General features: G+C 48.4%; 1 protein-coding gene, 1 long non-coding RNA gene and 1 pseudogene across 2 annotated transcripts in view; 2 read left to right on the plus strand and 1 right to left on the minus strand.

Annotated features, from left to right (window-relative positions):
* Positions 1-12,473, plus strand: part of Myh13 (myosin, heavy chain 13, skeletal muscle) — a 56,362-nt gene that overhangs the window by 33,957 nt on the left and 9,932 nt on the right. Inside the window, exons 22-30 of the mRNA XM_013522112.1 lie at positions 564-740; positions 1,819-1,964; positions 2,079-2,169; positions 3,198-3,587; positions 5,532-5,658; positions 5,748-5,866; positions 7,555-7,751; positions 10,446-10,629; positions 12,006-12,171. Coding sequence (XP_013377566.1) covers positions 564-740; positions 1,819-1,964; positions 2,079-2,169; positions 3,198-3,587; positions 5,532-5,658; positions 5,748-5,866; positions 7,555-7,751; positions 10,446-10,629; positions 12,006-12,171 — 1,597 coding nt within the window. The remainder of the gene's footprint in view (positions 1-563; positions 741-1,818; positions 1,965-2,078; positions 2,170-3,197; positions 3,588-5,531; positions 5,659-5,747; positions 5,867-7,554; positions 7,752-10,445; positions 10,630-12,005; positions 12,172-12,473) is intronic.
* LOC102004796 lies at positions 5,774-7,271 on the minus strand. The gene is made up of 3 exons (XR_263346.1): positions 7,201-7,271; positions 6,381-6,618; positions 5,774-5,848 (listed from the first exon to the last, which is right to left on the minus strand). It is a non-coding gene; the product is annotated as an uncharacterized LOC102004796 (long non-coding RNA).
* LOC102026201 lies at positions 8,308-9,777 on the plus strand (annotated as a pseudogene).

Consider the following 12,473-nt stretch of genomic DNA (forward strand, 5'->3'; position numbering starts at 1 on the left):
CTCTTTCCCTTTCTGGCCTGCATGAATGAACATGAACGGCATATTTCTGCAATGTATTGTGAGTGAATATAGATTGATGTATTATCCTTCAGAGGAAGCATATTTGCATCTAACAGTGTCCTTCCTTGTAAAATATACATTTCTTAAACGAGTGATTTTAATGGAAAAATCTGAGACCAAGGAAGATGATTACAGGCGGAGAAGCTTGCCAGATGTGCTGGGGCATGCCTGTGGTCACCTCTACCTGGGAACCTGAGGCAGGAGGACTGCTTGGATCCAAGAGCCTAGGGCCAGCCTGGACAACATAGTAAGACCCCATCTCAAGAAAGAAAAAAAGAAAAAGAGAGAGAGAAGGAAGAGAAGTAAAAGAAAGGCTGGGTGTAGCTCAGTGTGCAGGTCCCTGGAGCCAACAATCTTCAGCACCATTTAAAAAAGAACTGAGAAGCTGCCCATAGTTAAATAAACAGTAGCCAGAGACAGCAAGAGGGGCAGCAGTAGCTTTTACTTTCAGAAACTTGGGGTTTAATTGCTTCAGTGTTAAATTGGTGTTGATATTCTCCTAGGTAAAGAATCTTTCTGAAGAAATGACAGCGCTTGAAGAAAACATTTCCAAATTGACCAAAGAAAAGAAATCTCTACAGGAGGCCCATCAGCAAACGCTGGACGACCTGCAGGTTGAAGAAGATAAAGTCAACGGTCTGATCAAAATCAATGTCAAGCTCGAGCAGCAGACAGATGATGTGAGGCCATGGGGCTGCTCTGCCTCAGTGTTCATTACTGGAGGGGCAGGCGAGGGAGAGGTGGACAGGCCTCGAGGCTGCAGAGTTCAGGTCCTGGAATCCGGGCCCTGAGTTCAGATCTCAGTCTTGTCCTCCCCTCAAGCAAACCTGGCAGGATGAACAGAACAGCTAACCCTGTGAAACCTCAGTTTCCATCCTGTCACATGGGTTACAAACAGCTCTGCCTTGAAGAGTTTCTAACAAAGGCTCACACATACAATGCTTTTAGGAAAACATTAGCCGCTAAGATGTTTATCTTCATTATTATTTGCATCGATCCTTTGGCTTCCAAAGCCCCCAGTCCTGTTGTAACGTTAGGAAGGATCAGTCCCAGCTGGGAGTGTGGCTTAGTGGCAGAGCGCTTGTCTAGCCTGTGCAAGGCACTGGCCTCTATCCCCAGAACTGCCAGAAAGAAAAATGTATTTGTGGCTATGAAAATTACTATTTTCCCCTATCAGAGAATTGCACTGTTCTTGATGTTCGAGCCAGACTGGAAGTTTTCTGGCTTTACTCACAGTCATGGCTAGAACTTTCCTTCATAAGTCTCTTTAATTTTTCTGACGCCGGAGTCAGCGTGCCTCTTCCCCGCACCCTCCTTTCCCTGGGCCCACGCGTGCACACAGAAGCACGTGGATCCCTCGCCTCAGTCTCCCCACAGCTGCACAGCGTGGGCTCTGATGTGTGCCTGGACTGCAGGGTGTAGCTCACAGACTTGTTCCTGTTCTGAACAAGACCATGCACCCGTGGGCGTCACATTTTTATAGGAATATGCTTAGGACAGCCCGCATGGGAATCAGCTGAACAACATAGAAAGGGGAGCTTGGAGGCCCCCAGAGAACCCAGCCTCCTGGGGTCCTTTGGCTAGAGGACACAAGAAGGGGAGGCAGGGAAGACTCTTATCTTCCCTGGCCTAGAAGCTTCTGGCAAGCCCTGGACCAGATCCCAGAAGCCCAGACAGGTGTGCAGCTGCCTTGGCAGAAGGGGGAGTTCTGTTTCCCATTCGGTCCCAGCCTTTCTTCTTCTGCCCATGTCTTCCCAGCTTGAAGGCAGCTTGGAACAGGAGAGAAAACTACGCACAGACCTGGAGAGAGTGAAAAGGAAACTGGAGGGAGACCTGAAAATGTCCCAGGAGTCCATCTTGGACCTAGAAAATGACAAGCAACAGATGGAAGAAAAATTGAAGAAGTTAGTGTATACCATTTTCTATCTCTCTCTGAGCCTGAGCAGCCAACTTCCACCCCTTGCCCTTAAGAGACTTGTATTTCGTGTACTTTTATCTTCTTGAAAATCTATTTGCAGGAAGGAGTTTGAAATCAGTCAGTTACAAACCAAAATCGAAGACGAACAAGTTCACAGTTTGCAGTTGCAAAAGAAGATAAAAGAATTGCAGGTGAAAGTGTCAGAACGCCCCAGTCATACAAACCCCTGTGCGAGTGCTCATGCCTGCTCTTTCCCCTTTGTTTCTCGGGCTGCTTCTTCTCTTCCTCCTGCTGGAGCTGGAAAGAATGACCTGTCCGCCCCCAACATTTTTTTTTGAGATAGGACCTTACTATGTTGCCCAGGCTGATCTCAAACTCCTAGGCTCAAGCAATGCTTCTGCCTCAGCCTCCTAAGTAGATGCATGTCACCATAGCCAACTTTTTTCTTTTTCTTTTTTTTTTTCTTTCTTTCACTGGAGATAGAACCCACAGAATGCTAAGCTACACCCCAGCCCTTTTTAATATTTTATTTTGAGACAAGTCCTTGCTGAATTTGCCCTCCTGCCTCAGTCTTCCCAGTAGCTGGGATTACAAGCATGCATCACCATGTTTTGTTAATATCTTAATTTTCTAAATAACGTATGAGCATAGTTGCTTAAAAAGAATCAAACTATTACCAATAAGGCTAAAGATTATTGATAAAGGTGCGTTGACCACTTTCCCTAAGTCCAGATGCTCCCAGTCCTCTCAGAAGGAACAGTCAGCTTCAGTTTGTGTCCTCTGTATCTTTTCCTATATATCCATGTACACATTTAGAGCCACAAGAAATATTTAGAATATATATTTCTTGTTTCTTTGTATGTTTAGCATAAATATTTTCACACTAAGAATATAGTTTTGCAACTTACTTCTTTCATTTACCAACACATTGGACACATTATCTGTCGTAGGCGTGGATCAGCACCTAAAGGCTTCATAGACTTCTACAGCCAGTCTGCATCACAATGGAGCTGGCCAGTCCCCTATTCATGGACACTTAGCTTATTCCAGAGTGTGTTTGTTTTTCTCACTGTTATGATGTATTCCTCACTCTGGGCGGTGGCCCTCCATTCCTCAGCGCTCAGCCCCTCCCAAAGTGGGCTGCTCCTGCCCCAGACAACATTCCTGATACAACATTCCTGATTCCTGATACAGACAACATTCCTGATCACTCTTTCAGGCTCGCACAGAAGAGCTGGAGGAGGAAATCGAAGCTGAGCACGCACTCAGAGCCAAGATTGAGAAGCAGCGTTCAGACCTGACCCGGGAACTGGAGGAGATCAGTGAACGACTAGAAGAAGCCAGCGGGGCCACTTCCGCCCAGATTGAGATGAACAAGAAGCGGGAGGCGGAGTTTCAGAAGCTGCGCAGGGACCTGGAGGAAGCGACCCTGCAGCACGAGGCCACTGCGGCCACCCTGAGGAAGAAGCACGCGGACAGTGTGGCCGAGCTCGGGGAGCAGCTTGACAACCTGCAGCGGGTCAAGCAGAAGCTGGAGAAGGAGAAGAGCGAGCTGAAAATGGAGATCGATGACATGGCCAGCAATATTGAGACAGTCTCAAAGTCGAAGGTATCTGGTGACCCTCTGGTCTTGGCGCACATGAGGCCCCCGTGTCCTCCTGTCCCGTGAGAAACCCACTGTGTGTGCTACACCAGTGGAGGTAAACCTATGGCACAGGCCGCAGCAGGCATGCAGAGCCCTCTCTCTGTGAGCCAAGTCGCCTGAACATTGCCCCAGCAGAAAAGCATTCGGGTTTCGTTGCAGTGTTGGCGCTTTGTGATAAAGAAGTGGGTTTGTGGTTGCAGTTTGGACCCTTGGTCATCGCTGTTCGCCATTGCTGTCCTAAACCAAAACCCTGTGCTCATTTTCATGCAAATCATGTGTCATTTACCTCATGGGGCTGTTGTCACTAATGCACTGAGTGATTTATAAGCAACAGACATTCATTGCTCACCGTTCTGAGACCCGGGCTGGTCCAGATCCCTGTGCCAGCAGATTCAGCGTCTGGCGAGGCTCACACTGTGCTGCATGGATGGCACCTTCACGCGGAGTTCTCACAGGGCGGAAGGCACAGGGGAGCTCGCTCGGACCCTCTTTGATGAGGACACCAGTCTCTTCTAGGAGTCCTGTGACCTAGTCACCTCCCAAAGGCCACACCTCCCAACAGCACTGCCCTGGGGATTAAGTTTGAACATATGAACTGGGGTGGGAGGAGCCATTCAGACCCAGCATCACTGAAGCTTGGTAAGAGCGCTGTGCCACCACTCAAATTCGCATCGTCCATCCCAAATCTTACAGCAAGCTTCCAGTCCATCTGACATGGTTTAGACCTAAATGTACGGATGGATTGTACCAAAGGGTCTTCATGGTATGATTTTCTGTACACAGGCCTCCTTACTCCATGGTACTGGAAACTAAGAGGCAGAGTCAGGGTGAAATTATGCATGTGAGCAGGTGGATCCAGATCTTGAAGCATCTACAACTTCCCTGTACCAATACACTGGGGATCGGACTTCCTGCGCAGGAGCACATCCAAACCCCAGCGCTCCCTGACTGCCCCTACTGGCTCACATTCTCTCTCTCTGTCTTTGTCGCTCTCTCTCTCTGTCTCTGTTTCTGTCTCTCTCTCTCTATCTCTGTCTCTCTCTGTGTCCGTCTCTCTCTGTGTCTCTTTCTGCCTCTGTCCCTCTCTGTCTCTCTTTGTGTCTGTTTCTCTCTCTCTCCCTCTCCCCGCCCCAAGCCAAGCCTGGTTATAGGGTTGGCTGCGTTAGAAGAAGCTCCAGCGTTACCCACATACTGTCTATAACCAGCCCTCTTTGTAGCTTCCCTGCCTGCAGAATAGCTTTCTGCTCTCTATTCTCAATTTTAAAATCCATTGGAAGGAGCACTTCCTATTGCTTTATATTTCATTGCTATTGTATCCTTTGATTTCTCTCCTTGTGAGTACTGTCCCTCTTTTGACTTCCCACACTGGAATTCTTTCACATGTGGTCATTTCTTGAGCACATCTCGAGCTCCTTGAGGACCCCGTTTGGATCTAATGTCCCTGCGCCTTCTGCTCACAACATACACAGTGCTTTAAATAAATCTCACTAAAAGACAGGCCAGCTAAAGCCTGGGACGGTGAATCCCTCCACATCACCTCCTCACGGGAAACCATTCCTGTTAGTGAATGAAATGTTCAGTGTTGTCAATATTATCCGCCTGGCAACAGAAATGCTTACACTCCAGTAGGGCTCCTTGAAGAGGCATCTTCCCAGCCGATGTTTATAAATTACTGAATGCTAACCCCCACCCCAAGGCTGATGTTCCAAACTGTTGATGACTGAGCAATAATCCAAATAAAAAAGAGGCAAATCTGAAATGATCATCATTTTAAAGCAGCTTTTACGTTTTTGTGTTTTATTTTACCTAACAAGAAGCCAAACTATCAAACTGTGCAGTTCAATACTGGGCAGCAGGAACCGGTTTCCTCCACTCATATTGACCTTTTTTTTTTTTTTTTTTTGAAAGAGTAACGTGGAAAGACTGTGCCGGTCTGTGGAAGACCAATTTAATGAGATCAAAGCCAAGGACGACCAGCAGACCCAGTTAATCCACGATCTGAATATGCAGAAGGCGAGACTGCAGACCCAAAATGGTGAGGACGGGCGCTGCTCCGGGGGCGGCTGGGCCGTGGCGGAGGGCGCAGGTCAACGCCGACGTGCGGGCTTCCTGTGTTTTTGGCAGGGGAGCTGAGCCACCAAATGGAAGAGAAGGAGTCTCTGATTTCACAGCTAACCAAAGGCAAGCAGGCCCTCACCCAGCAGCTGGAGGAGCTTAAGAGGCAACTGGAGGAAGAAACGAAGGTAAGGACACCTTTATGGGATGTCTGCATGAGCCAGAACCTGCAATCACTTCACCCAGACTGGTGGGAGGCAGTGCCACATCAAGAGGCTTAATGCATCCTCCCTGTGCCTCCTCATGAAGTAGGAAGCTGCTCCTTAAGACCAGAGGTCCTTGGCTTTGGATCTCCTTTCTCAGAACGAGAAAACTCTGCTGTAGTGCTCCATTTCCTGGGCACCTCTGTTCCCAGGCGGAGGTCTGATAAACCCCCCTCTCAGCCAAGAACATCTGCTCCCCATGGCTCAACTAGTCTGACTATCTCTGCACAAGCCTTTCACCCCAGCCTCTCAGAATGCCTTCCTCTTTCTTCTTCATTAGGCTTGGTGGGTCACCTCCCCTGACACCTGCCCTTAAGTACCTTTCTTCCCAAAGGATACATGGCTCAGGACAGCTTTGAAACATTTACATAAACATTGTCATGTTCTTGATCCCACTGTCCTTAGATATTAGTGTCTGTGATACTGTCTTCCCACTGACCTGCAGACTCCTGAGGGCAGGAAGCGTTTCCCCCGCTGTCGTAGTGCACAGTCAGTACGGTCCCATTAGAAAAGTGCACACAGTAGGTGCTCAGCAAATCTTCCTGCTGTCTGTTCAAGAATTAGTATAGGAAACCAGGAGTGCAGAAAATAGCACGGATGTAGTTCCTAGGTTACCAGTTGTGTGCTGGCGAAGATTTACAGGGCAATTTGAGAGAATTCTCCCAAGCTCCATCATTCTGCAAAGGAACAATTGATATATTTATCTCCCAGCTTTCTCTTCTCCAGCAAGGGGTTTCGGTGCACTATGGGATGGGGGCAGTGGTGAGAACCAGAGCCTGAACAAGTCCCCATAGGAGCAAGGCTCTCCTGTGGCCTGGACGCAGCAGCAGTTTTCCTTCCTAGGCAAAGTTTAGTCGTTTATTTGTATTTTCTCAGAGGATGAAAATGTACAAATGACTGCACTAGGACAACAGAACTCTTCTTTGATAATAGAGTGAGAGGGTGACTAACAAGGATTATAACTAAAGCTAAGTTTAGACCCTGCCCTGACGGGAAGCCTCGGGGCATCTTCTCCCCTCCTTGGGGAGAAGAGATGAGGCACGGAATCAGCATAGCTCCATCGGCAGTCAGTCCCCGGTGTCCGCACAGCTGGCTGGTGACATTGAGAAACGCTCGCAGGTTTCTCACATCACAGCATTCTGCAACACTGCATCAAGTAGTGAGGAAATTATTCCCTTTTTAATTGCTTTAGTACTTTTGATTACATCTAGGAAAAGGTCTCAATTTGGACAACAGCTCTCTACCATTTGCTCGCTTACCTTACTTAGAATAGAAGGTAGGCTCCAGGCACAAAGCCACAGCAGGCAGCAGGGCTAGGTAGATGGTGATGACAGTGGTTTATTTCCATTGCATTTATTTTTATGGTTACCTTCTGTTTATAGCAAATGTTAATCCTTTTCTATTTGCTGTAGTATAGTGATTTATTTTTAAAAATATATTTAAATATAGCTGTGGAGTAAACCTAAAAAAAAATTAAACAGGTGATTCGAAAGGTAGCAAAATTCATGAAAGCAGCATGGGACCAATTCAAGCCAGAAGAAAACTATTTAAGTGAGAATACGTTGGAAAAGTGTCAAATGCTTTTGCAACTTGCCACCACTGAATCTCCACAGGCCAAGAATGCCCTGGCGCACGCGCTGCAGTCCTCCCGCCATGACTGTGACCTGCTGCGGGAGCAGTATGAGGAGGAACAGGAAGCCAAGGCCGAGCTGCAGAGGGCGCTCTCCAAGGCCAACAGTGAGGTTGCCCAGTGGAGGACCAAGTACGAGACGGACGCCATCCAGCGCACAGAGGAGCTGGAGGAGGCCAAGTACGTGCACTAAGGTTACAATAGGAGAAGCGACCAGGATGCAAGCTAGGAAGCAGAAGTAACTCCCTACCTGCAGGAACTCTTCCTTCCTGCCTTCCTGCCTTCCTAGTTTCTTAAGCATTCAGAGAGTGGTCCTCCCCTCCTGGAGTCTCCCTGTCCTTCCCCTAGGGAACTGTCTGTTCAACCACGTGCCAGGATGGCTACTGGGTACCTGCTTTGCTGCATTTTGGGATTATTCAGGTGATATGGTCACTTAAGCAATGCCATTCCTTAGGCAATGCCATTATCATACAAACTTTCTTCAGGGCACTCACACAGACCTACGAGGATGAGGTCCCTCACTCCAGGTGGCTTCCTGAGACATTAAACACAGGATATGAGAGGCTGCTGTCATCATGTGGCATACTGCTTTAAGTGTTTTTTAGTAGGAATACACTCTAAAATAATAAAACATGTAGTATAGGTCTATGGGTATAGCCCAGTGGTAGAACTCTTGTCTAGTAGGCATGAGGCCCTGAATTCCATGAAAAAAGAAAAAAAAAAAAATGGCCCATTGTCCAGAATTAGCTTCCTCTCTCCTCAAATCTCCATCTCCAGCCTCCCTTCACCCCAACCTCCACCATGTCCATGAGGGTGATGCAGAAGTCCTGCAAGATGTCCACCTCCAGCCCCCACACCTTCAGCAGCCTCTACTATACCAGCAGGCCCACTTCAGCTTCTCCAGCATCTCCCAAATGGGCAGCAGCAGCAGATTCCGGGACAGCCTGTGTCTGGCAGCCATGGTGGGAAGGTGGTGTAGGGACCATCACAGCCATCCAGGTGAACAAGAGCCTGCTGAAGCCCCTGAACCACATCAAGGCCGTGCACATGAAGGAGAAGGAGCAGATCAAGAATCTCAACAAGTTCATCTCCTTCATGAACAAGCTGTAGTTCCTGGCACAGCAGAACAAGGTGCTGGAGACCAAGTGGCGCCTCCTGCAGAAGCAGAAGACATCCCAGAGTAACATGGACCACATGTTCAAAAGCTACATAACCACCATCCAGCACCAGCAGGCACACTGGGCCAGGAGAGGTTGGAACTGAAAGTGGAGCTTGGCAACATTCAGGGGCTGCTGCAGGACTTCAAGAGTAAGTACAAGGATGGGATGAGCAAGCATACGGAGGTGGAGAATGAATTTGTCCTCATCAAGAAGGAGGCAAAGGAAGCTTACATAAACAAGGCAGAGCTTGAGTCTTACCTGGAAGGGCTGACTGACTAGATCAACTCCCCGAGGCAGCTGTGTGAAGAAGAGATCCGTGAGCTGCAGTCTCAGGTCTCAGACACATCCGTGGTGCTATCCATGGACAACAGCCGCTCCCTGGACCTGGATGGTATCATCTTTGAGGTCAAGGCCCAGCACGAGAAGATGCCAGGCACAGCCGGGCTAAGGCTGAGTGCATGTAACAGGTACGTATGAGGAGGAGCAGGCCCTGGCTGGGAAGGATAGGGATGACCTCCGCTTCATGAAGGCTGAGATCACTGAGATGAACTGCAGCATCAGCTGCCTCCAGAAGGGGTGGCGATGCTGAGCAGCAGGGGGAGCTGGCCATTAAGGACTCCAAAGCCAAGCTGACCCAGCTGGGGACGAACCTGCAGAAAGCCAAGCAAGACAGTGCGGCAGTTGCACATGTACCAGGAGCTCACAAACATCAAGCTGGCAGTGGACATCGAGATCGCCACCTACTGCAAGCTGCTGAAGTGTGAGAACAGGCTGGAGGCTGGGATGCAGAACATGAGTGTCCACAGGAAAAGCATGAGTGGCTATGCAGGAGTGGTGAGCTTACCCCATGGGGCCCTCCTAACCCCAGCTTTGGGAGCCTCCAAGGCCCTGGCTTCACCCGCATCAAGTCTGCCATGGTTGTGAAGAAGATCAAGACTGGCAACAGGAAGTTGGTGTCTGAGACCTGTGATGTCCTGCCCAAGGGAATGGGCCACAGTAGGCTTTCCTCACCCTCACCCCTCCCACAGCTGCCCCAGAGCCTGTAGGGAGACATCTGTGTGCGGGAACACTGGGAACAAGAGACCTGAGGCTCAGCGCTGGGCCTCAGCCTCCTCTTGGGGAAAAACTACTGCCTGGGGTACACCTTCTTCCCCTTGCCACACAGCAAAAACCAATTCAACTGTCCTTTCCAAAGTAAAGACTGAGCTGGTTCTGCCAAAAAAAAAAAAAAAAAAAAAGAAAGAAGAAAGAAAGAAAGAAAGAAAGAAAGAAAGAAAGAAAGAAAGAAAGAAAAGAAAAGAAAAGAAAAGAAAAGAAAAGAAAAGAAAAGAAAGAAAAAGAATAGTTTAGAAACAATTGTTTATTATCCTTGTCAAGTATGCAGAGTACATAACTGTATCTGTTATACCTTCCTATGGCTGGTAAGGAGTAGGTTTGTTTGTACGAGCCTCACCCACACATGTGAGTTATTGCACTGTGATGTTACAATGGCCACAACCTCGGCAAGTGGTGGGAATTTTTCAGCTCCATTAGAGTCTTATGGGGCTGCCATGATATAAGCAGCCTTCTGTGCACCATTCATTGTGTGGTGTAGAATTGTTTCCTGGATCCTCTCCTCTTAGATGCTGTGTCTTGCTCAATCCCTTCCAGACTGTTCTTTTTCAATCTGAAACATCCCACTTTTGCCTAGACCAAAAACGTCTGGTTCTCCTAGGAAGAAACTGGCCCAGAGGCTCCAGGAAGCAGAGGAAAACACAGAGACAGCCAACTCCAAGTGCACTTCTTTGGAGAAAACCAAGCAGAGGCTCCAGGGCGAGGTGGATGATCTGATGCTGGACTTGGAGCGGGCCAACACCGCCTGCACCACCCTGGACAAGAAGCAGAGGAACTTCGACAAGGTCTTTCCCCACTGCCTCACAGCAGTGATGACCAGAGTGCGGCCTTGCACACTCAGATATGTGAGATGTGCATGCATCTCAGGAGGCCCCAGCTAGCACATCGACACTTGGATGTTTAGGGATCCCCTTTTACTTTTGTGACTGTATTTTTGTTACTTTAATTTTATCTGTAATCAGAGAAAATTTGAATTACAGTGATGCAGTAGTACAGGTTGTGCATCCCTAATACAAAAAACCAAAGTTTGAAATATTTGAGCACCATGATGCTGAAAGTGGAAAATTCCACACCTGACCTCCTGTGACAAGTGGCAGGCAAAATACAGGCACACTAGAAATATCACCTAAAATTAGCTGTATTATGCATAGAGGGTGAATATGAAAGACAGTGAATGTCATGTTTAGACTTAGGTTCTTTCACCAAGATAGCTAATGTTACACAAATATTCCAAATGAAACACTTCTGCTCCAAAGTTTTTTGGATCAGGCAAGTGACAGTCAACCTGCCTATAATCCTAGAACTCTGTGAGGCTGAGGCAGATGGATCATGAATTTGAGCCCAGCCTGGGCAATTTAACAACTTAGTGAGACCCTGTCTCCAAATTGAAGAAAACAGGCTGGGGATGGAGCTCAGTGTAAAGGCTCAAGGTTCAATCTCCAGTATTTGGGAGAGGAGAGAGTAGTGGGGTTGGGGGGTGACCCAGCAGGGCACCTGTAGGGATATTGGAGCCTGGAGCCCACAGGTGGGAATAGGAACCGTCCTCTTGCTTTGGTCCCTAAGGATGTGTTATAGTTGATACATTGTGTCAGCTTGAGGAGTCTAGAGGCTTAACTAAGTGACTCAGCAGGTGTACACGCTGGGGTGAAAAGGACATGTCCTTGCTCTAGGATGTTGTTCATTGTGTCAATTTGAGAAGTTTAGAAGGTTAACTAAGTGACTCAGCAGGGGTCCAGGGTTCTTACTTTGCGTTCATCCTGAGCCTGTGCAGGAGGAAGGCATGGAAATTGTGTGAGTGGTACACACTCCCTGGGTGGGGGTAGCCTGCTTACAATATAAGGGAGGAAAAGAGGCTTGCTCCTCCCCACTTTTTGCTCTTGCTACTTTGATTCTTGTGCTGGCTTAAAGTGTTGCCCCTGTGCCCTGCCACTTTGCCTTGGAGCCAGCTGATTATAGATTGAAACCTCCACAGACTGAGCTAAATAAACCTTTACTTCCTTAATTCTGGGCGTTAAGTATTTTGTCTCAGCAACAAAAGAAAAGAAACCACAACAGGATGGAAGGGTGAAATCATGGTGCTACTGAAAACCCTTGCTTGAGTATTCCCTTCCGAGCCCCCCAGCGCTTTCTGCTTCTCACATGTCCCTTTGTCCCCTCCCAGGTCCTTGCAGAGTGGAAGCAAAAGCTGGATGAAAGCCAAGCTGAACTGGAAGCTGCACAGAAGGAATCCAGGGCACTGAGCACTGAAATCTTCAAGATGAGGAACGCCTATGAGGAGGTGCTGGAGCAGCTGGAGACGCTGAGGCGAGAGAACAGAAACTTGCAAGGTGCGCTCTCTTGGCACTGTGTGTGAGTACTGTTCCCCTCTCCTGCCAATCCTTTCCCCACTTGGCTACAGCCTCCTCCTTCCCGTTGCCCTACGACACCCTCACTCTACCTGGCTCATGCTCACCGTATGCCTTCCCAGTGTAGGGCATGGTCGTCGCCAGGTCCCTCCTCCCCTGTACTGAAGACTGTATCTAGGTCCTTTGCCCTGAGCTGCATCCCTCCCCCATTTTTATTTTTTATTTTGAGACAGGGTCTTGCGAAGTTGGTAAATGGCCCAGACTAAGGGTGAGCTTGTAGTCCT

This window comes from Chinchilla lanigera, unplaced genomic scaffold, assembly GCF_000276665.1.
Source record: "Chinchilla lanigera isolate Chin_1 unplaced genomic scaffold, ChiLan1.0 scaffold00066, whole genome shotgun sequence".
NCBI lineage: Eukaryota > Metazoa > Chordata > Mammalia > Rodentia > Chinchillidae > Chinchilla > Chinchilla lanigera.